The sequence below is a fragment of the Pelodiscus sinensis genome, chromosome 4, assembly GCF_052426305.1.
Source record: "Pelodiscus sinensis isolate ZL-2025 chromosome 4, ASM5242630v1, whole genome shotgun sequence".
NCBI lineage: Eukaryota > Metazoa > Chordata > Testudines > Trionychidae > Pelodiscus > Pelodiscus sinensis.
In genome coordinates this window covers 128850227-128871645 of record NC_143055.1, presented here as the reverse complement: position 1 = coordinate 128871645, position 21419 = coordinate 128850227, and the positions used below count along the sequence as shown (strand labels likewise).

The 21419-nt window shown below is 39.3% G+C and overlaps 1 protein-coding gene across 18 annotated transcripts in view; it reads right to left on the bottom strand.

Moving 5' to 3' along the window:
• Positions 1-86: 86 nt before the first annotated feature.
• The window catches only part of RUFY3 (RUN and FYVE domain containing 3), a 76266-nt gene continuing 54933 nt past the window's right edge, over positions 87-21419 (bottom strand). For 5 of the 18 annotated variants that reach the window (XM_075929414.2, XM_075929415.2, XM_089778133.1 and 2 more), the window contains 10 exons: positions 20644-20736; positions 20120-20203; positions 18961-19128; positions 17487-17584; positions 13066-13185; positions 9230-9353; positions 7390-7469; positions 4568-4595; positions 3555-3629; positions 87-2644 (listed from right to left, as the gene is read on the bottom strand). In XM_075929414.2, the coding sequence (XP_075785529.2) occupies positions 2501-2644; positions 3555-3629; positions 4568-4595; positions 7390-7469; positions 9230-9353; positions 13066-13185; positions 17487-17584; positions 18961-19128; positions 20120-20203; positions 20644-20736 (1014 nt within the window). In that variant the 3' untranslated portion in view covers positions 87-2500. Of the gene's footprint in view, positions 2645-3554; positions 3630-4567; positions 4596-5546; positions 5660-7389; positions 7470-9229; positions 9354-12656; positions 12794-13065; positions 13206-13362; positions 15531-17486; positions 17585-18960; positions 19129-20119; positions 20204-20643; positions 20737-21419 lie in introns of those variants that run through there. The other 13 variants (XM_089778140.1, XM_006133896.4, XM_006133897.4 and 10 more) reach the window with 11 other exon arrangements.

The window sequence follows — 21419 nt, the reverse complement described above, 5'->3', positions numbered from 1 at the left end:
ATTTCAGTGAAAGGGCTACTTTCCCCATAGTGATGCATTTAACAACTCCTCAGTTTACTACACAAGAATCTACTGGACAAGCAGAAAAGTATTTTAAACAATTTTATTTTGGTGAAGAACCGGTAGAAAACACTTTCCCACCTGCCCTTTAGTTTTCAGGGTTATACCTACAAACAAAAATAGATCAGAGATGCTTACATTTATTACCTTAGGTGGTAGAGTGAATACAGTAATGTCACAACCATTGCATTTACAAGTCCAATACTGAGGATGACAGAGGCCATATTGTAATTCTGACTCTCCATTTAAGTTGCACTTACACCTGTAACTAACTCATTTGCTACAATGTTGATTGCAAAGAGTTGGTCACTTATGACCAAGTTCTGAGTTTCCTATCTTGCTTTTTGAAACATTATGTAAAAGTGGTGGTAGCAATTTTCCTGTTTCAGAGTCTAAAAGGTTTAAAAAGTAACTGGAGAATAATCTATTTGAGCTTCTAATCACACTCTAGAGACGTGTCAGTATTTATACATTAAAATTAAATACTATGTTTCCAGTTTAACATTCAAATGCTTAAATTTGTTTCTACTCTGACTAGCAGAAAAACAAAACCAACTCAACTAGCAGATTAAGTTCTGTAGCTTTGTGAGCATTACTAAACATACACCCTGCAAAAGCAATCAACCTCACCTTCAGGCTAAGATTAGCCCAGTATCTTTTCCAGTGCTGCAAGAGGGCTGTCCATGACTTTTTATTGGTGATCTTGTCTCTTCCTGGAAAAAAGGTTCACTTTATCTCCCACTCAGATTCCAAACACAAAGCTATTTTACCTCTTAAGAATTAAAAACTTAATGCTTCTAAAGTTACCAATTGCAGGAAAAGATCAGATATTTACTATTCTTACAAGAAAACTTAATAAAAAGCACTTCCAGTTGAACTTGTAATGTATTCCTTTGTTCCCCCTGCTTTCCTGAGTTCCATTCACTCGCTGTTGTTGGTTGGCTTATGTGAAATAAGCCTAGCTAGCTCCTTGCACTCAGAGGGAGACCCAGACTAGATTATACGCTCATCACCCTCACTGGCTCAGGAAAGTGGCTTCAACTCTCAATGTAGTTCTAACATTTAATTTGCATATAATCACTTTTGGAGGAACAGGTTTTCTAACTATAGATTTGTACAAAAATTAATGCAACGCTCCCCAACAGATATAAATATATATGTCTGTTTTCTAAAGATTATAATACATTCTGTGGTCTTAATGGTTTAGTTTATTTGAACTACATCTTTCTCTTTATGGAGGAATGTGTACCAGTATTTGTGATTTTGCTGTTTAAACATGGTGGCACGAGGGGAGGCCAGAGCCCTCTGTACACTTCAGAAGGAAGGTGTCACCTTTTGTTGTAGCACAGAAAGTCTCAGTTAAGGCTTCTATGTCAGGTTATCTTTCTATGAAAACCATAAAGCCTATTTGAAAGTGAATTTCACATCAGCACCTCTGAACCCCGTGGTAGCAGCCGCCACTTCGTGTGGCTAAAAAAGTCATAAGTCTAACATGACTAAATCTTGGCTGTTTGAATAACAGCTATATTATGCCAGTGATTCATGTGCACTGTATTTGCAGGAGCAGTACATCACTGTACAAACATGCCCCCAAATATTCTGTTTAAAGGAAGACCAGTATTTTTTCCATTTAAATATTTTGGAATCAAAATCCTGATTATCAAATCAAGACAGAACAGGTTTATGGACTTTAGAATGTCACAGCTTCCATAAGTCACAATGAAAGCCTCCACTACAAAGTTCAGAGGCCTCTGTTTTTACAACAAAATAAGCTATATTTAAATAATATTTTGCTATGAGAACATTCAAGCATACTGAGCAAAATGGTTGCTATTCAATTCTCATCTCACTCAAACAATAAAATAGCCCCCAAATATTTTTAAATCTTTCCTTTCAACTTTTAATGTTTTACTCCACATGCCTAAACAAGACCAACTGAGCACTGAATTAAGTAAATCCCACATTTATTGCTCAGCTCTTTCGTGCAATTTCTCTCTTAACTGGAGCATCTCAGTTCAACAGAACTAGAGAAGACAGAAAGGAAAAAGGAAAGTGTTTCAGGCAGAACCACGCAAGCTGGTGAAAGTACCTTCTCATCTTTTCAGTTATCAGTTTTGTTCCATTTTACCTTCCAACAAAGTGCTTAACTGTACTGGTGTTTGTGCCTCTTGCCATAGTATTAAGGCTTTTCTGAACAGTTCTTTAGAGCAGCTCATGCCTGAAAATGGGTGTGTTTTCCTTAAGGAAGGCTCAGGTCAGTATTTTAAGTTGACAGTTGTGACAATGTGAGTACAATAATGTACTTTCCTTGACCTCGCAAGTACAGAGATAAGAGATTCTTTGCTATAAACTCGCTAGAACAGCCCCAGAGCTGAGCATAGCTACAATATTTTATAGCTGCACCAAGCCTTGAATGGTCAGCAATGTCTCGTGTGGAGTCCTACAATGGGCTTGTTGAATACTGCTGCATCAGCTGTTTGTGACACATGTTGCAAACACACTCTGGCTTGATGCTGGATGGAAGGGGCAGTTCATTAGCTGAACAGGTGTCACAGAAGACTCCACCACAATTCTTGCAGATGTTCTGAAAAAGGGAAAGAGGAACAAAAAAATGGAAACTACTGTTAATGAGATGGACCCCATAACATGACACAAAGTGTTTTCTCACTAACATTCACTTGGCCAAAAGACTATACTTTGTCTTTGCAAAGGGCACCTGAAGCTATAATCCCTCACCCATCACTAGAGAGTACCTGTTGTACCCCTCCTCCAACCTTTGAGGGACAGAAGTATTTATCTCCAAAGGACAAGAACGTTACTTCTGCAAAGTTTGTAAAGCCAGAGTGTAAAAATCAAAACCAGGACTTCATCTCAACTCCTTGAACAGGCAAATCTCCCAGACTCTACCCAGATGTGATTTTGACAAGTCAATTTAAGCAATCAATATGTAACACAAAAAAATCAAGTGCCGTCCAGTCAGAACGCAGCTACACAGGAAACCATAGTTTTGGGACACTGAGGAAGGAAACATAATTAGGGCTCCATTTTCTCAACATGACTGAGGCCCATTCTATGGCACTATTTCTGTTATGAAAGGAGATGGAGAAGGTGAAGAGGTGGGTGATACAAGAAAAGGGAGCAGAGGAGAAGAAACAAGCATAAAGGAAGGTGGCAGGAAAAATAAAATGAGAATGTGTTCACATGCTCACTACTAACTGGCAGAGATTGGCAAATTTAAGGAAGGGAGAGGGCTGATTGTGCTCATAGGTGTGGATGAGGGCAGCATACCCGCAATTACTATTCTCCAGTGTCAACAGAGGCATAGGGGTTCCTAAGCCCTTGTTGCTTAGCCTTGTCCTAATGGGAAGTGGGCAAACATTTATTTCCTGGTACCCATGTAATTAAAAAGAAATCTACTTTATCAGCTTTTTTTAAAATTAGAGGGACACATGCCACCAGGCTGACAGACACACATAAACCTCCCCTGAAACTACCTTTATTTTGATGAGGCTGCCTTCTTCTTGGCACAGCTGACATAGTTGTGATTTCCCAGGTCCATGTGAGAGTTCCTAAATCATTAAGAAAACAAACAATTGTTCAACATTAGTGCTGGCATCTGCTACCCTCCACCACCCTTTCAAGGCAGCTTTCCATTTTCCTAGTTAATTTGCAGCACAGTTGGAATCAGCCTGCAGGAAGCATTGATCTGTGCACACAAACAGGACCTCAAACCTTTCAGAAAACCACAAGACTAACTGCTTGTCTGGAAAGTAGTATTTAACTCTGGCCAGTCAGCTTCCAGAATCCACATCACTGGGTGTAACCGACTCCCTGAATATTGGCTTCAGTCACTGGGTACTCCAAGCACGAGTCCTAGAGTGCCCAAAGCCAGAGTGAAAGGGCTCACTGCAGCAAACCAACAAGGCTGCTGGGGACGGACGGACAGGAAGGACCAACCCTGCCCACCTGGCAGGGCTCCTGGTCATTTGAAAAGCAGAATCCCAAGAGAACTGGTGCAAATGGAGACTGCTTCAGTCCCCGCTTGCACGGCTTTTCACCATGTCTCTACCTCCCCTGCAAAGATTGCGGGGCGGAACCAGCTTTTAAAATGGTTCCCCTCAGCACTGGCTTCTGTTCCTACTCCTTGCTGCCTCTCTGATAGAGGCACTAGTCTCTTACATTCCTAGCCGGGAAGAACACAGCTTGACATTCAGTGTCCAGACTGAGTCTGCAAGCATGGGGCTGTGGGCACATGCTTCAAATTAAACCAGCTTTCTGTGTGTAAATCAGACCACCTGACTGCCCCTGAAGTCACTCGTGCAGGCAGAATATGGAACTTGCATGTCTTTCTCAATCACTTTTCTGATCCTAACTGTGCTTTACCAGAAAAAGACTCAGTTTTGATAGTGAATCTCTTCAGGGTGCATGGATCAAAGAATTGTAATAATCCATAAGAATTTCCCTCACATTTGTACTTTTATGTTTCAAAATAAGAAGATATGCTAACCTGCTCTTCTTGTGTGACAGGCTGCATTCTAGAATAAGAAAAGAACACGGGAACTTAGCAAAACAAGCTTAACATCTTCCAGAAGAAAACAGCTCAAGTCTCAGATCCATTTTCACCAAAGTCATTTCTTGTTTTTGGGTTTTTTTTTTAAATACACCCATGCTATTTTTTGGGTGTGTGTATTTCTTGGGGTTTGTAAAAAGCACCTATTCTGAACTCCACATGCCTGCAAAATGCAGAATCATTCATATATATTAGGGAATATATACCTGTGTGTTATATAGGCATCAACATGAATTTGAGATGGTCTCACTATGCATTAGTGGCCAAACCGTTAATTCAGTTATATTTTGCTTCAGTGTTATGTGCCTATCCCATCCCAAACCCATGTGACTATAACCATTAGCCAGACCAGCATGCATTTTGTATGTATTTATTATTATTTGCATAATAAAAAGAGCCAAATTAGGCTCATGCCATTTCCCTCTAATGATGCAAGACCCAAATTTTTTGTCCTCTCCCCAAAAAGTTTTTTTTTCTGCATTATTTTTACATTAGAAAGGTACATCATGCCTAACTGGGAAGACTTATGATAAGAATTAGTGAAACATCACAAGAGCCTAGAGTGAAAACAGAAAAATGAGAGAGGGGATTTTTAGTTAGACTGTGTAAAATGGTTTTTGAGTACATTTCTTTAGCTTCAAGAACTAATTAACATTTTGGAGAAAAGAAGCCTTTGTTCAAGGTTCAACATCCTCACAACTTCAACCAAGATGTGAAAGCTTACAATATTCTCCCTCTGAGATTTTCCCCATTAGTCTTCCAGCAAACCAGGAAAGGGAGGAGTTCATATTTCTGATATATTCCAGGTAAAAATAAGCAGAGGAAAAAATCTTAAGCCCTTCCATTTTATACAACATAATGCAGATAAAAAGGGCACAAAAGCCCAATTAATAAAAAAAATCATTTTCATCATTACCTGTCGTTTATAATAGAAATGCTGTGTGGAACAGGTTCTCTCAAACTGATATTTGAAGGGATTACGTGAGTGTCCTTTACTATTGCTTTGAACAAAATCCACCTGGCTCCCTACTACAGAAATACAAATTTAAAACATCCACCCATTTGAACATGAGTCTTTACTGCATCTCTAGGTTGTTGGTTTTTTTGAACTATTCCAGATAAACAAAAACTCAGACAAAACAGCTAGTCTGACTTTCTACTGTAATGTTGAGTTCACATTAGTACATTTAAAAAAAAACAAAACCTAAATTCTTACCTGAATGGGATTTTGCATTAATATGTTTAAGTATTATAATTTTATTATAGAAGCCATTTCTCTCTGGAACCCCTACAAACCGCAATCTTTAGAACAGGTCTTTTTTCCTGAAGCACTAATGCAGGGGTAGCCAACCCATTACAGATGAAGAGCCAGAATAGTGGTGGATACAGTGTGAAGAGCCGAGGGGGAAAAGTTAAGGGGGGGGGGGCGGGAGGGAGACACAAAACCAGCCCCAGTCACCACATTTCCCTTTTTAAGAGTAGAGCAGGCTTTGCCCTTTGAAGGCGGCCATTTTGAAGTCTGCAAAGGACACTGCAACTCTGGCTCTGTCTCTTTCAGAAAGAAACATGCTGCCCCTTTAAGAGCTGTGAGTGCAGGTGCTGCATGCCAAAGGAGCATGTCCTTGCGATTTGAAATTTGTGATTAGAGAGCTCCTAAAACGTCATTCCCCAAATGAAGAAAAAACAATGACAGTTATGTATCAGGTGACTCAGCACCAGCTGGGAGAGGGCCAGGCCTCTTCATCTCTAGCATTCCAGAGCAAAAAATTCTGATGCCTGACGACAGAATCCATTTCCCCGCTCAGCACTATGAAGGAGGCAGAGTGGAGACCTCAAACAGTGGGCACTATCCTTTCTTTGATAGAACTGTAGCGTGCAGTTCCTGAGTGTACGTGTCACCCCTACATGCCCCTCCTCCCCACAAAAAGCACAGTGGGAAAGACAACGTGGAGTCTTTTTCAACAGTTCAAGAAAAACTACATTGTGGTGATCTTGTATGAGGCAGACTACAACCGACGAAGCCCAAAGCAACCTCTAAAACAGGGAACTTCAAGTCTCTCCCATGTGGACCAACCCCCAAACCTCTCCCAAAATCTGGAAATGCAAGTTTCCTACACTATTCTTGAAAGCAAAATCCCTATTTTTCTCATTTCCATAGAAACCTGGAAAAGCAGACCACACCGCCTAAGAAGTAAAAGCATCAATTACAGGTGTCTTCACTTGAACCAGAAAAGTTTAAACTTCACTTATCTCCAACGTGCCAAGTGGCCTAAATCCTCTGGAATTTAATTTAGCGGGTCTATTTAAGATCCGCTAAATCTAACACGGAGGGCAGCTCCAGTCAGCTCCCACATTCCTCCAAGGAATAAGGGAAGCCAATGGGAGCATATGCTCCCATCAGCATCCCTCTGTAAAGACAGTGCCAAACTCAGATTAAGTAAAATGACTCCAGCTACCTATTTTACATAGCTGGACCTGCATACCTTAATCCGACCTTTCAGGCCTACTGTAGACCTGGCCTTAGATTTTAGCATGTTCTTTTACTTAGGACAAGAGAAAATTACTGCAAGTTTCCCATACAGTAAGGGGATTTTTTTTTTGGTCAAGAGAAAGAAAGGGTATGCCATGCCCACAATAAAACTTAAGTTCTCACCATCACAGTAACTGATACTTTTAGCTGAGGGCACAACAGATTGCTTTTCACATTGCAGAGAAAAACAGAGACAGTGAGAAAAAGGGGGAAAGGTTTCAACGCATACTTGTTGGGAAGAACAGCATTTTCCCCTCTTCCTGGTTCTCCGAGTCTAGCATTCTCTTCCTGGATTTTGTGCTTCCCATCCTGCCAAAAGAAAATGTTTAAGAGTGAGTATTTTACTGACTGCACTTGAAGCACAAGTCTCACTGACTTTCAATGGGATCTGTACCTAAATCACTTGAGCAGTTTTTAACTTCAATCCCTTTTACCTCTCGCACCAGTGTAGTATAAGAGCATCCCTCACACACCAGCTGTTTGCTTTCCTCTTCCAGGGCAGAAACACCCCCCCACCCCCTCCCAGAAAGACATCCAAGCTGGCTTCAGGTTTTTGGAGAGGTAATCAAACTTTTTTTTTTAACTGGGAAAAAGGAAGCAACAGCTACCTGGACTAGTACAGCATAAGTAGGGGAAGGAAAATATTATTTTATAGATTTCCTCTATAAATATCAATGAGACAAAGGCAAATCCCCAACCAATGGGGCATTACCTTGCAACACAAGTACAAAACAAATTGCTATCTGTATTAGTGACAGTGAAAGCATGTCAGAACCTTCCCAGCACACTACAATGCCTATGACAGTTTCTAAAATTCTGAACTGCAGCTTGAACAAGACCTTAAAAGTATTGTTAAAATGATACATTTAGATAAAACGAAACCTTCTATAGCTACAATAAACGTAGCAGATGTGTTATATAACTAGATATTTCTGTAAATTAAACCCATTGGTTCCTAAGACAAAAGACGAATGTTCCAGTCTAATGAGTGTTCCCATAGTGACAAATAAACGGAGGAGGGTAATTCCATGGAAAAAAAGGCACATCATAAAAAACAAACCCTGAAGCAATGAGACAAGTACAAGTAGAGAAAAGAACCATTTCCCCTTCCAGCTGAATAGCTTGATTTTGTTTGGACAGATCAAACAGCCAGTTTTCAAAGTCAGCTGCAATAATTTTTTTAAAAATTCTGATACCTTTTTGTTATCGTGGCCTAACAGCTGTTTTGTGTATACAGAATGTTATCAAGTTATCAAGATGCATTACTGGCTTTTTTTTTTTTTTTAAAAGCGTTTTTTAAAATGATCTGCATTGATAAAAGTTACTGAAGAACTAAAGCAGTCCTCAACGGAAAGAGAAGTATGAGGTCTCCTAGGAAAACCCAGTGAAGGTTGGCCACCTGAAAGAACAGGGTGGCAAAGTACATGAAGAGTACAGAAATACCCTGTACAATTTCACTCTCCATTCTGGAGTAATGCTGGTGTCTCGGGAAGAACGGCCATTTTGCAGGAGACTGCTATGTCTAATGGTGTACAACAAAGCAGGGAGAGATCGGTTTTAAGAAAAGTTTAATAAACGTGAAAACCAATTTTTTCTTCAAGAACAGAAGTTACAATTTTGAAATTCAGCTCTTATGCATTAAAAGCCAGCTTCATTTCTTGAGTTCTACCTTAAACTGTTCAGATGGTAACTTCCTGTTTATGATCTCTTCAAAATAATTTCACATTATTTACTCTTAATGAGATGCAGTGATTAGAGTATCTTTTATATTGTGGTTTTCGGTTAGTAAACAGCGATGAATACAACCAATTTAAAGATCTGTCCAACACGAGGGAGGGAGGTTTACACTCTTATATTACAACTAGACTTGCTGCTTCAAGCGGAAAATGAAAAATTTCAATTTCATGGTGTGCAAATTTAATCAACATTTACATGAGTTTTTCCTATCCCAACTTCTACCCTAACAGCAACACGTATGTACAATCATATTAAGCTCAAGGTAAGATAGTGGCTAAAATGAAACCATATTTAAACATGAACAAAAAGATATGAGCCAACACTGGCAATACCATTTTTAATTGTGGTTTTTGGCAGCCCTTTTCTTGGGCTACCATGCTTTTGTTTTCTTGGATGCCATGGTGGGTTGGTGACCATCTGTCTCTTTCCCGTTTCAATTCTTGTTCAAGATGGCTCCTACAATAAGAGGAATTGTGGATAAAATATCTGATTTTACAACACCCAAAACACCCAGCTATTAAGAAGCTGATTTATGTTTTTAGCATAAGAGGGCAAAAAAGAAATCTCCATTACCAGAATTTTCAGAACTGTACATCTCTGAACAAAATGATCTCAAAGCATGTTTAACAAGCCCACAATGCATAAAATCTGAATCTAAATTCTGGATCTAAACCAATCGAGCTTAAATTTTGTTTAGCTATATGAAATATGCACCTGTTCATTAAATCAGTAGGTCTTCAATTAAAAGATGTAATCATATTTTTAACATGTGACTGCCATCAACAGTAAAAACTACCACAGTAAAAACAGCATTAAATCCAAAGCAACATCTTCGACCAATTTGCAGGGACATCCTTAAAGATGCTTCTCTTCCTGCCTCTTACTCAAAACTTATGTGGCTGGGGTGCTTCCACCATGTCTGAAGATTAATATTAGGCTGTGTTAGAGCAACTGAGTTCTCAAACCGGGTTCTCTGCTAACACCACCCTGCGCTAGCAGATCCCAGGTGTTTGAGTGAAGGGATTGTTCAAGCAAGAGCACATCAGCTGATTCTAGTGCCATGATATTAAATGGGTGAGGTGTGATTGCAAGTAGCTGAAAGAGATTATCTACTGTTCCATAAATAGTGATCTACACCTTGCAATCTAATGCAATACACGGGGTAGAGATGTAACGTGCTCCCTTCCCTCTAGCCAACTCAGCAGTCAGGCCTCTCATTTGCACACCAGCTGCTATGGAGAGCTTCAAGGTTAGTCCTCCAGTGTTGCAGCATCCAAGGTGGAGTTGACAAAGGTATGGTGATAGCAGTGAGTTCATATTCGGGAGAAATAAATCATAAACAGGCCAAACAGAGATCATTTCAGGTCACTGGCACCGCCTGAGAAGTCAGAAGTGAAGTGACATCCAACAACTGCAGATCCTGAAAAAGGGGAGATCCTCCCAAATACTCAAGTTGCCTCCCCCAAGCCATCAAAATCAGGTTGGTCTTATCTCATCTTGAGCTCATCCCAATCCATTTTGGCCAGGCACTTGAAAGGCTGTGACCATGTGGTGACTAGTTCTAATAAAAGGACGTCAGCATACTGATGGCAGCACAGCCCACACAGTCTCACTTTCTTCCCCAGCAGTCCCACATCCTCACTGACCAGGGGAATGATTATGAAGACAACAGATTACTGCAAGAGAAGACAGGCAGTCACCCAATGAAAGTGATAGAAATTCCTTCTCAGTACTTTTAGAAATACACTGGACAGAACATGAGACTATACTATAGGGAACAACCGTGGCTCCAAGGCTACGTCTAGACTGCAAGCCTCTTTTGAAAGAGGCTTTTTCAAAAGTATCTTTCGAAAAAGCCTCTTTTGAAAAAGAGCGTCTAGACTGCAAGCAGTACTTTCAAAAAAGCAAGCCGCTTTTTCGAAAGAGCACCCAGGCAGTCTGGACGCTCTCTTTCGAAAAAGCCCTGTTTGCATTCAAGAACACCTATTTTCAAAAGAGCACTTTCGAAAAAAGGCGTTCTTCCTCGTGAAATTAGGTTTTCCGCCGTCAAAAGAAAAGCCGCGTTCTTTCAATTTAATTTTGAAAGAACGCGGCTGTAGTCTAGACGCAGGAGAAGTTTTTTCGAAAAAAGGCTACTTTTTTCGAAAAAACCCTCGAGTCTGGACACAGCCCAAGAGTGAAGGACAGGAAATCTACATCAAGGGATTGTTTTTTAAGAAAGAGGTTAATGACGACTCAGAAGAGACACCAGCACCCACCCTCCTTAAAACAGAATGCTCTATTTCCACCCTCACCTCTCCAATAGTTTTTACAAAACAGAAAGAACACAGGTCTAGCTAGTACATAACAGCTCACAGCTTCCAAAGCATTCCCAAGACCTCAGGGAACTGAACTGGGTGAAAATCACTTGAGACATGGATCGGTGCCCCCACTGATGCACTCAATACCATACCAGTCAGTGTAATCTTGCCCTTAAGATTGTATGAAAACTCAGAGCAAAAAACAGTTTCCTAATATGGCAATTCAGGTCAAGCAAGCAGTTCACCACCTCTATAGCTAATCCAGGAGACTTGTTCACACATACAATTTTCACTTAATGAACTACATTTTTTATACTGACTTAATATTGATTTCTAAACCAAAGTGACAGAAGTGTTCCTGCAAGGTGTTCCTACTGATTTAGCGGAATTAGGTAAACCAATCTGTACACAGACCAGGCCTAATCCCCTTTTGGGTCTGATAAAATTGCTAGCAGCAAAGATATAACGACTAGTATTTTCATCTTGTTGGATGCAGACCAAATTATACAATGGGCATAATTTTCAAATGTGGGCACAAAGCAATGTTCTTGCAAAACAGTTGTGTCCTTTAAGTGCACAAATGGGATCTTACATTTACTCTACTAAAAGCCAAGTCAGTCATCACTCCACCCACTCACTATAAACATTTTGATTTACATCTCTTCACTTTGAGGACCCTTACACCTCTCTCTTTGCCTTGTAATGGTCTAGTAGAGGTCAAAGATGACCATGCAAAACATTTTATCCAATAATGCTTCGTAATGACCTTGTCATGGAACAGAGAATGCATCGTGTATGCAAAATGAGAGGCCATCTTCTGTTTCATGGTAACAGGGTTTGTATTTTCCTCATGTTATTTAACTGGCAACTCTGAAAGAGAAAGATGATAGTTTTTCCATGCTGATTTTTCGGTCCTAGACTCTCAGGTTTTTGTTTGGTTCCCAACAAAACCAAGGGCTTGTCTCCATTACAGAGTGAACAGATGATGCAGCAATCAATCCAGTGACGGTCAATTTAGCGACTCTAGTGAAGCTTCACTAAATCAACCACTGATCACTCTCCTGTTGACTCCAGCAGAACGAGATGAGCAAGGGGAGCCAACAGGAGAGTTTCTTCCGTCAACCTCCTGCATTGTGGGTCTCGTGGTAAGTAAACATAAGCTGTATCGATCGGAGTTATGCTACTAACATAACTCAAAATATGTAGCTTAGATCGACCTATTCTTGTAGTGTAGTCCTGCCCTAAGGCTATTTGTGGATTAAGAAAAATACAGGTTTATTTATTAGTTTAGTGCCCAAGGACATTTGCTGTCAGTTTCCTAAAATAGTAGATTTACTTAATGGTAAAAAAGGAGGAAACTAGATAATATAGTAGCTCTAGCATTCCTAATTACGAATATTATGAATTATTGTTGGTGTCTAGTTTCTCTTTCTTTCTTATATTCTAGAATACAAATTACCGTATTAGAGCAGAACTGCACACTGCCAGCCTCTCATTGGGAACTTTTCACTGCTTGGAGAACATTTTTATATTTCGTTTCTACTGGTGGTGTTCCACAGCCTGTTTTTGTAACAAGATTTGTCTTCTTTTAATGTTCTATGGAGCAGTAGACTTGTATTATTCTTGTTATTTTTACGATCACATATTTGCTTTAAAAGTGATACATTTAAAAAAATGCAGTTGCAACTCAGATGTCCACATTTGAAAATTTGGTCCACAAAAGCATCAAAGCACTCCCCCCCATTCTAAGGTAACTCCCCTTGTGTTGAGAATAACCGCCCTCCCCATGTACTATGGGTTTTCCCAGACATTCCCAACCTGGCAGAGAAAGCACACCCAGTAAGTACATTAGAAAACCATCTCTTCACCGCTGCTTGGTGAGCTGTTCCACTTCCATCTGAAGACTGTTGATCTTGTCACCAAATTCTTGCTTGAAAAGCCGGTTGTCCTCCTCGGCAGATTGCCGTTCTCTCTCTGCCTGTCGCAATCTGGATTTGAGCCACATGAACTTGTGATAAAAAACAAAAGCCATGGTGGGGAGGAAGACTGAATTTAAACAAACAAAAATAAACCCAAAAAAGGAAACCAACTGTATGATAAAACAATGGGAAGGATGAAAATATTCTAAAGAAAGACAAAACGTAGGTGAACCAGGCAGAAGAAACTCCGATTTTCAATGTTTTTATTCTATTACTACAGTTTACAGCCATTAGATGATAAACATAAAACATTTTCTCCATATTCAAAGCAAACCTCAAGTACACTGAATTTTAAGTCAAATTTTATTTTAAAGTACGTTACATTTCAGCTTTGCACATGTAACTGGAACTTGCAACATAGGTTATCTACTATATTTAGAATTAGTGCATTTTCCTGGTCTCTTCCACAACTATCACATCTGATAAAGCACACGGGCATTTACACCACAGCAACCTATGCTCTGGATCAAATATTAGTGAAGTTACCAGGTATAGTCTTCAATCCGGCTATAGCATTGCTGTGATAGGAGAAAGTTTATTGTCCACATGAAGAATTTGGTGTGGGAGGGGAGGGGTGTTGTAACAATCCTAACCATTTGAATAGCCTGATGAAAACTTTTATTCTGCAGGTAATACAAATGAATTCAGAATAAAAAAAGTCACAAGTTAATTTTGTGTTTTCAAACATGTGACTCAATAGCCATCCTTGAATATTTAGGTGTTATTTTCCAGGTGGTCTTATCAAGTCTGCCATGCAGGCACCGATTTTTACAAGATAAGGTGTGATACTACTTGGGTGGCAAAATTGAGCCTTATAGATTTTTAAGTATGTCCAGTGGGAATTTAAGTTATTCCAGCTGCATTATAGTCATACAAGTCTCCCACTATGTGTCTAGGAGTCTTATTCTACATGACAGAGTGGGAAATTTACATGAGAGAATTTTTGCAAGCAATTCACAAGGACAAAAACTATGAAACAGGAAAAAAAAAAAACCCCAAAATTTGATTTCTTGAAGCAAAGTATTTATAGAATTATTTACATCCTAAAGCCTGTACGGGACCATCACGGTGACCTCTTGCGACCATAGGGAAGAGGACACTAACTTACAACATTCCAATTTACAGTGTTAAAAAATTTGAAGTGAGATGTTAAGTTTATGATTATTTTTCCTAGAACTAACTTTCTCTCTCTCTCTCTCTCTCTCTTTTTTTTTTGCCAGAACTCTCAGCAAATTTCCTATCTGTATCAAGCAACAGAAACCTAGAAGCAAATGTAACAAGTGTTATAGTGAAAGGCAACTACTTTGTAAAAAAATGTTGTAGGCCATCTACTCGGAGACAAGGACTGGCCTGTAGAAAACTACTACTTCTTCTACTCCCTCTCTCTCTCTCTCATTTTTTAACTCTAAGGTATAAAGAGCAGAATATTTTTGTAAAAGGTGTAACTATTCCTTTTCTAAGAAGGGGAGAGACCAACAAAAAAACTCTCTCCTTGGCTTCCTTCAGTAGGAAGAACTGTATTATATTTCTAGAAGGAATAATGGCAGAGGTAGAAGGCAATGCAACGATAAAGAGGTTTTAATGCAATGCTACTCCAAGACATACAGTTACTAATTTTTTCAACATGAGGTTTAAAGCAAACTATGGTTGATTTACCTCCCCACCTCAATTCACTAAGGCAAAATTGTTGCAAGCAGTGTTAATTAATGAGGACTGGATGAATCTTCATTGTGATGAGACATTAAAATGTAAAGCTGATTTGTCCTCATCTTGGGGTTAAAACCCAAGAGAACAAAAGCAAAAGGGTAATGGTTCAGACTACACATGTAACTACTTTCAACTACTTCCAGGGACACATTTTCTTCATCTACTTTACAACTAGGTAACAGAAATCTAGTTTGGCTTCCCCAAAATTGGCCAGATATTGGCATGAATCATGCATCTAGTACCCATTCATGTTGAAGACTTATGCTGTATACAGTAAGTAAGTATCAAAGGTATATATAGAGCCACACATCTCTCATTCTTTATGCCTTCCTTGTGTATTTATTAGCCTACTCATCCATAGTTTTACAAAGTTTGTGTGGCAGATTAGGGAGCTTATACCAAATTTTCTATCTCTGGGAAAAAAAAAAGTCCAATGGTTTCAAAAATTCAGCAAATTCCAAATAAACTTTAAATGACAAAACATTTAAACAGTTGCTTTTAACTATTCTTAAGTTTTCTCCCTCATAACTGAGATTTGATGTCAGAGTTGTAAGGTGACCAGTTGCAAAAATGCCTAATGGTGCTTCTGGATCAGTTTGTTTGCTGCACTATTTAAGGTTTTTGCCTGTTTCACCAAATCCTTTTCACTACATGAAACATGTCAGAATGATGATATGGGGGAAATAGAGAAAAAAATAAAAACAGCAAGAGAAAAGTTCAGATCAGTTAACTGAACAGATATGGTACATTTTTAATATAGGTTTGTGTAAATTATGATATGACAAACATTCCTCGGATTCACTCAAAATACTACAGGAAAACACTACCTCAGAAGAATTTGATGGAAGTTACACACTCTACCTTAACCATCTTTACACCAAATAAAGTAACGATTACAGAAAAGAACTCTAAGCATTCCCCTTATCTTTGTTCATTTCCAAATGAAACAGCATTATCGGTAGGAAATGCACTTCTCATGCCCACTAGTAATCATTTTGGATCCAAGCAAGGGGATGAATGCATAGATGGGGACACTTTCCAGTCAGTAAATCAATTTGCACCAGCTGAACTGTGTGAAAACCACTAAGGCTCAACTCTAAAGAAAATGGGAATACACCCTCCTGAGATCCTCCTCTGGGACTGCCTGGTTTTACATCACACCTCAGCGTCCATCCCAATTATGTAAGGATTGATAATGGGCTGGCAGCACTGTGAGACAGATGTTCGAGAACGTGCCTTCACAGCGCTAATGGATATTGTTCCCTCTGCTATGTCTGCCAGCTCCTAGTGCCAGAAAGTCCCCTCTGCTCCCAGCCCCCAAGTTGGTTTCAGTGTGCTTTCTTGCACCTCAGATCTCTGAGAAACCACAGGGCTCTCAGTTATTCATGGAGACAGAGGTTCCAATTTTAATATAGGATAGTTTTAAAAACAGAACTAAAGTCAAATATAACAATAAGCAAATTTCAGATCTGACATTGCTGTAATTCTTGTCCTCCTTGCTGCCACTACTGGATTGCCATCTCTACTGTGCTGCAACTAATATAGACCGTATGTTTTTGTGAATCATCCATTTGTACAGTGTTAATGGTGCTGTACAGGGCCATTTAAATTAACAATGGTCAATTAATTATCCAGTGTTACATCTTCATATTCAACAAGGCTGCGAAAGAGGCCAATAATTAGCTTTTATACACAGTGGCTGTGCCTATACTGGCAAGCTTTTCTGCAAAAGCACGTGCTTTTGCGGAAAAACTTGCCAGCTGTCTACACTGGCCGCTTGAATTTCCTCAAGAACACTGACTTTCTACTGTCTGAAATCCGCAAGAAGCACTGAAATACTATGCTGCTCCCATTCGGGCAAAAGTCCTTTTTCACAAAGCTTTTGTGCAAAAGGGCCAGTGTAGGCAGCTCAGATTTGTTTTGCGCAAAAAAGCCCCGATCGCGAAAATGGCGATTGGGGCTTTTTTGCGGAAAAGCGCGTCTAGATTGGCATGGACACTTTTCCGCAAAAAGTGCTTTTGCGGAAAAGCATCCATGCCAATCTAGACGCTCTTTTCCACAAATGCTTTTAACGGAAAACTTTTCTATTAAAAGCATTTGCGGAAAATCATGCCAGTCTAGACGTAGCCACTATGTATACGCCGCATGTGTATAAAACATCTGCAGTAACTGATATTCTCATTTATTGGGGGGTTTCCTGAGCACCTTCTTACCAATCTATCACCAGATTACTGCTATAGGGCCAAGTCCTGCTCTCCTTACCCATCTGGATAGTTCCACTTTCTTCCATGGGACTGTTCAGGTGAGTAAGAACAGTAGATTTGCTCCTCTGTTGTAATGGCCGGCTGTGCTCCCATGTTATTCAATGGGAATTTGCCATGAACTTCAAAGAAAGCAGGACTATAAATGTAATTCAAAATACTAGCATTTTGAAAAAAATGTCTATAAAGGACTCTTTAGAATAACTATTGGTGTCTAGGATATTTATTTAGCTCTGTGTAACAAGTTTGCAAAACAGTGTATATTTTAGTACCTATAAAAATATATATTAAACCATAGGGACATATTTTTTATTACAAAATAAAAAAAAGTTTCATTTTTACCTTTGTTCAAGCTGTTTTATAGTAGCAGCCATCTGATTTGTCTTCTCCTCCAAACGGCTGTTTAATTCACTCTTCTGTTTTGCTCCCAGGTCTGAACTCTGGAAAGGAAAGTTACCCAATGTCTTCCGTAAGCAGTGGTAAACATGAAATAAACTAAAACTGGAACTCTCTGGTCCAGCAAATTCCCTCGTTCAGGACTGGTCAGGTCCCAAGGGTGCCGGACCAGGGAGGACCAACATGGCATACGAGTGCCACCTGTTTGAACCATCTACTCTCCGGCAGCAAATTCTGTGCAGGGTTTTGAAATTAAGTTGAAGACTTATTTATCTGGACATTAGCCATCCGGTTTTGTCTTAGCATTCTGACCCAGTGGATGTTATTGGTAAGTGGAACTGCACATTTTACTGGATAGACACTTGTGGGTTTGTTTATTTAAATATGTGCACTATTATTATAGGTTTACTTCTAGGTTTCATCATTGGAGCTTTTCTTTAGAACTAATTTTGGTTATGCTCTAGGCTGAACTCCAGAAGGAGTTATAAGAACAATACTTTTGAAACTGTCTCTCCATAGTAATTTTTGCCCATACAAATGATTTCATTTTATCATTATATAACGTGATACTCAGTGCATTACAGTAGAGAGCACAAAAGGAAGCTTCATATAAGCTGTGACTGAGAACTGTCAAAAGTTTAAATTGGTCAATGAAATAAGCAATTAAAACCACAAGCCACAGATGTCGACAATGTTGCTATATCCACCAACCTTGTCATTTCTACAGTTTTTTAAAACCTTTGGCTCCAGTCTAAAGAAAGGAGATTATAAAATTCTGTACACAGTTATTTGCACTAATAAAAGTGAAATTCTTCAGAAAGGGGACTTGGCCCAAACACAGTCTCCCAAAAGTGCTGGAAAGGATCTCCTTCATTTCTAGCATATTAAGAAGGACAACTACTGAACATTGACCAGCTATGCAAGCCGGTGATCGCATGCTGCTGAAACACCCCTACTCAACTCTCAAAGAGCCAGGTATTAGGGCTAAATTGTCTTCTTACTATTCAATAGGTGAGTGTTCAGCTATCAGGGGACGCTTTTTTCTCACGAGTCCCAGCATCTGGTGAGTTTTTTTAATTTTTAAAAAGTTATGAGCCAGCCCTTAGTGTTGGCAGAATATACAATTATGTGAGGGATCCAAGGTGGATCCAACTGACTCTGGACAGAAGTCTACAGCTTCCGGACCAAGTCATGTTCACCTTTGCTCAGTTAGGAAGGCAAGTCTCAATGCAGGCTGAGTGTGGAAGGAACAAAATGGAATCCACAGTGAGATTAGGAGAGGAGGAAGGATGGTAAGAAAGGGTATGCAAGTGATCCTAGTCCTCCCTCATAAAGGACTTACTGATAAGAAAGAAGCAGCATAGTTCGTTCCTACGTGCCACAACTACAAAGGGACCATTTCACTGGCTTCCTTCCCTACCTGTAGCTTGAAGGAAAGTTCATGTTTTAGTGCCCTGAGATCATCTAGTTGCTGCCTGAGTGCCACTAATGCATCCTGCTTCTCACAAACATCTTTTTCCAGCATCTTCATGGCCAGCTCCATCTCCTGTCTCATGCCAATCTGCACCTCTAGTTCTTTTTCCACATCCTGAAACACACACGATAGGTTTTATAACAAGTCTTCAGACTTGAACACAAATGAACTAATGTGTGATAATTCATGCTACCCTCCACCCCATGAATCATCGTACTGTCATTGTAAATAGAATTTAGATATTAAGGTAATGAAAAAAAACAAGCCATAACAATCAATTATTATATCTATGTCAATGGCTTTACTGGCAATCCATCAGAAAGCTCTATTTGGGCTCACATCTAATGCCAAGTTTATATTTTTCATTAATCAAACGTTCGCAGCTCTCTTATTTCACAAGAATACCCCTTTTAACCATTTTCCCTATCCTTATCCCATGTGCTGTACAACATTAGTTGACAGGCATCCATGTTGTAGACTCAAGGGCTATGATTAGACTGCAAGCCTCTTTCGAAAAAAAGCGTCTAGACTACAACCAGTACTTTCGAAAAACAGGTAGTCTGGATGCTCTCTTTCAAAAAAGCACAGTTTGCATTACATAGCGCCTTTTTTCAAAAGAGCACTTTCAAAAAAAGGCGTTCTTCCTCGTAAAACGAGGTTTTCTGTGGTCGAAAAAACTGCCACGTTCTTTCGATTTACTTTCGAAAGAACGTGGCAGCAGTCTACACGCAAGTAAAGATTTTTTGAAAAAAGGCCACTTTTTTCAAAAAATCCCTGTAGATTAGACACACCCAAGGATATCATTTACATTTCTTAAATATAACAATGGAAGGTAAGTGCACATTTTCTGTGTGATGTTGCCTCCATTCTGGTAAGTATGCTGCTGTGAAGCAGGGAAATTACTTCTGGTCGAGTGTTTTAAAACAAAAGTGAAGTTATGAGGCAAGGATACTAATGGTTATTAAGCAAGGCACTTGGGAAAACTATCACCCTACTTGGGTCTCTGAACATAACACATCTCCTCTGCAAAGATGCGTGTTAGACAATGAGTGGTTATATGAGACATTTAATACTTTACCGAATTCTGAGTTTAGACCAATCTTACCAGCCGTAACTGAGTCTCCTCCTTTAACTGTTTCCGTGCTTCACTTAGTGCAACTCCATCTGTAGTTCTGTCTTGCTTAGTTACCTAGAGTTAACAAAGAGAACATCAGGTGGACGACAAACTTCCAGAATCCTCATATTTGTTGATTTTCTTCTGCCATTTTCAAATATCTATTGCCTTCACTAAGTTAATTCAGCAAGCAATTTCCTTGTGAATTTACTATTTTCCTCCTCCACTGCACATGATTTAATCAGTCTAGCCATTTTCAAGACATTATATAATAGGATTTTAAGTATGAACGATTTATAAACTGACTAAAATACCTTTATAATTTTAAAAGTAGAAACAGATTTCAGAGTGGATATCAACATCTTTTTATCTGATCAAGTCAAAACTTTAAAGTTCTTTGAAGTCCCCTTGATTTTAGGAAAAAAGATGGGACTGGGTAATAAAAATGCTAATGGCACAAGGAAGTGAAATACCCACTTTAAAAAAAAAATCTGAATCATAACATACACACTGACCTTACGATTAGATTCCAAGAGGAAAGAACTTTCTTCTTTAACTCGCTCCATCTCTTCTTGCAGTGTTATAATCCTATTGTTTGCAACTGCCAGCTATAAACAAAATAAGAGAATTCTAACTTAGACTACCTGTTCTCTTCACTACCTATCACCAATATTCCCTCTAATCTTTTCCATCCATGTGTGGATTTTTAACATCCATATGTGGAATACATTTTTCGATGTGAACCAAGGCACGTATGAATGCACCACCAGTAGAAACAAAAGCCTTGCTGTGGACGCTCTGCTAATCAGCTGGGTGACATTTGAATGTCCCTGAGCATCTGCACAAGAGCTCCATTTACAGGGAAAACTGCCTACTACTACCCCAAGTTTTGGGTCATCTGCAAACTTTATCAGTGATGATTTTATGGGTTTTTTCCTTGTCATTTAAAAAACAGCATAAGGCTTACAACTAATCTGTGTAACAGTTTGGTAAAATCATACCTGCTTGATGAGTCCCCATTTACAATTACATTTTGAGACCTAACAGTTAGCCAGCTTTTAATTCGTTTTACGTGTACCATGATACTTTACTATTTTTCTATGGTGCTTTTTAATCAGAACACAGTGCGGTAGCAAGCCAAGAAGTGGCATACAATGCATTCTGAGACACCTTCACATAAGCAGAAAGTATCAACAAGATTTCAGAAAGGAGAAAATATTTCTTTTCATAGTCATTTTTCAAAACAGCATTCTTTTACTGAGGGTCCTGTAGTGCCTGGTTAGTGACAACA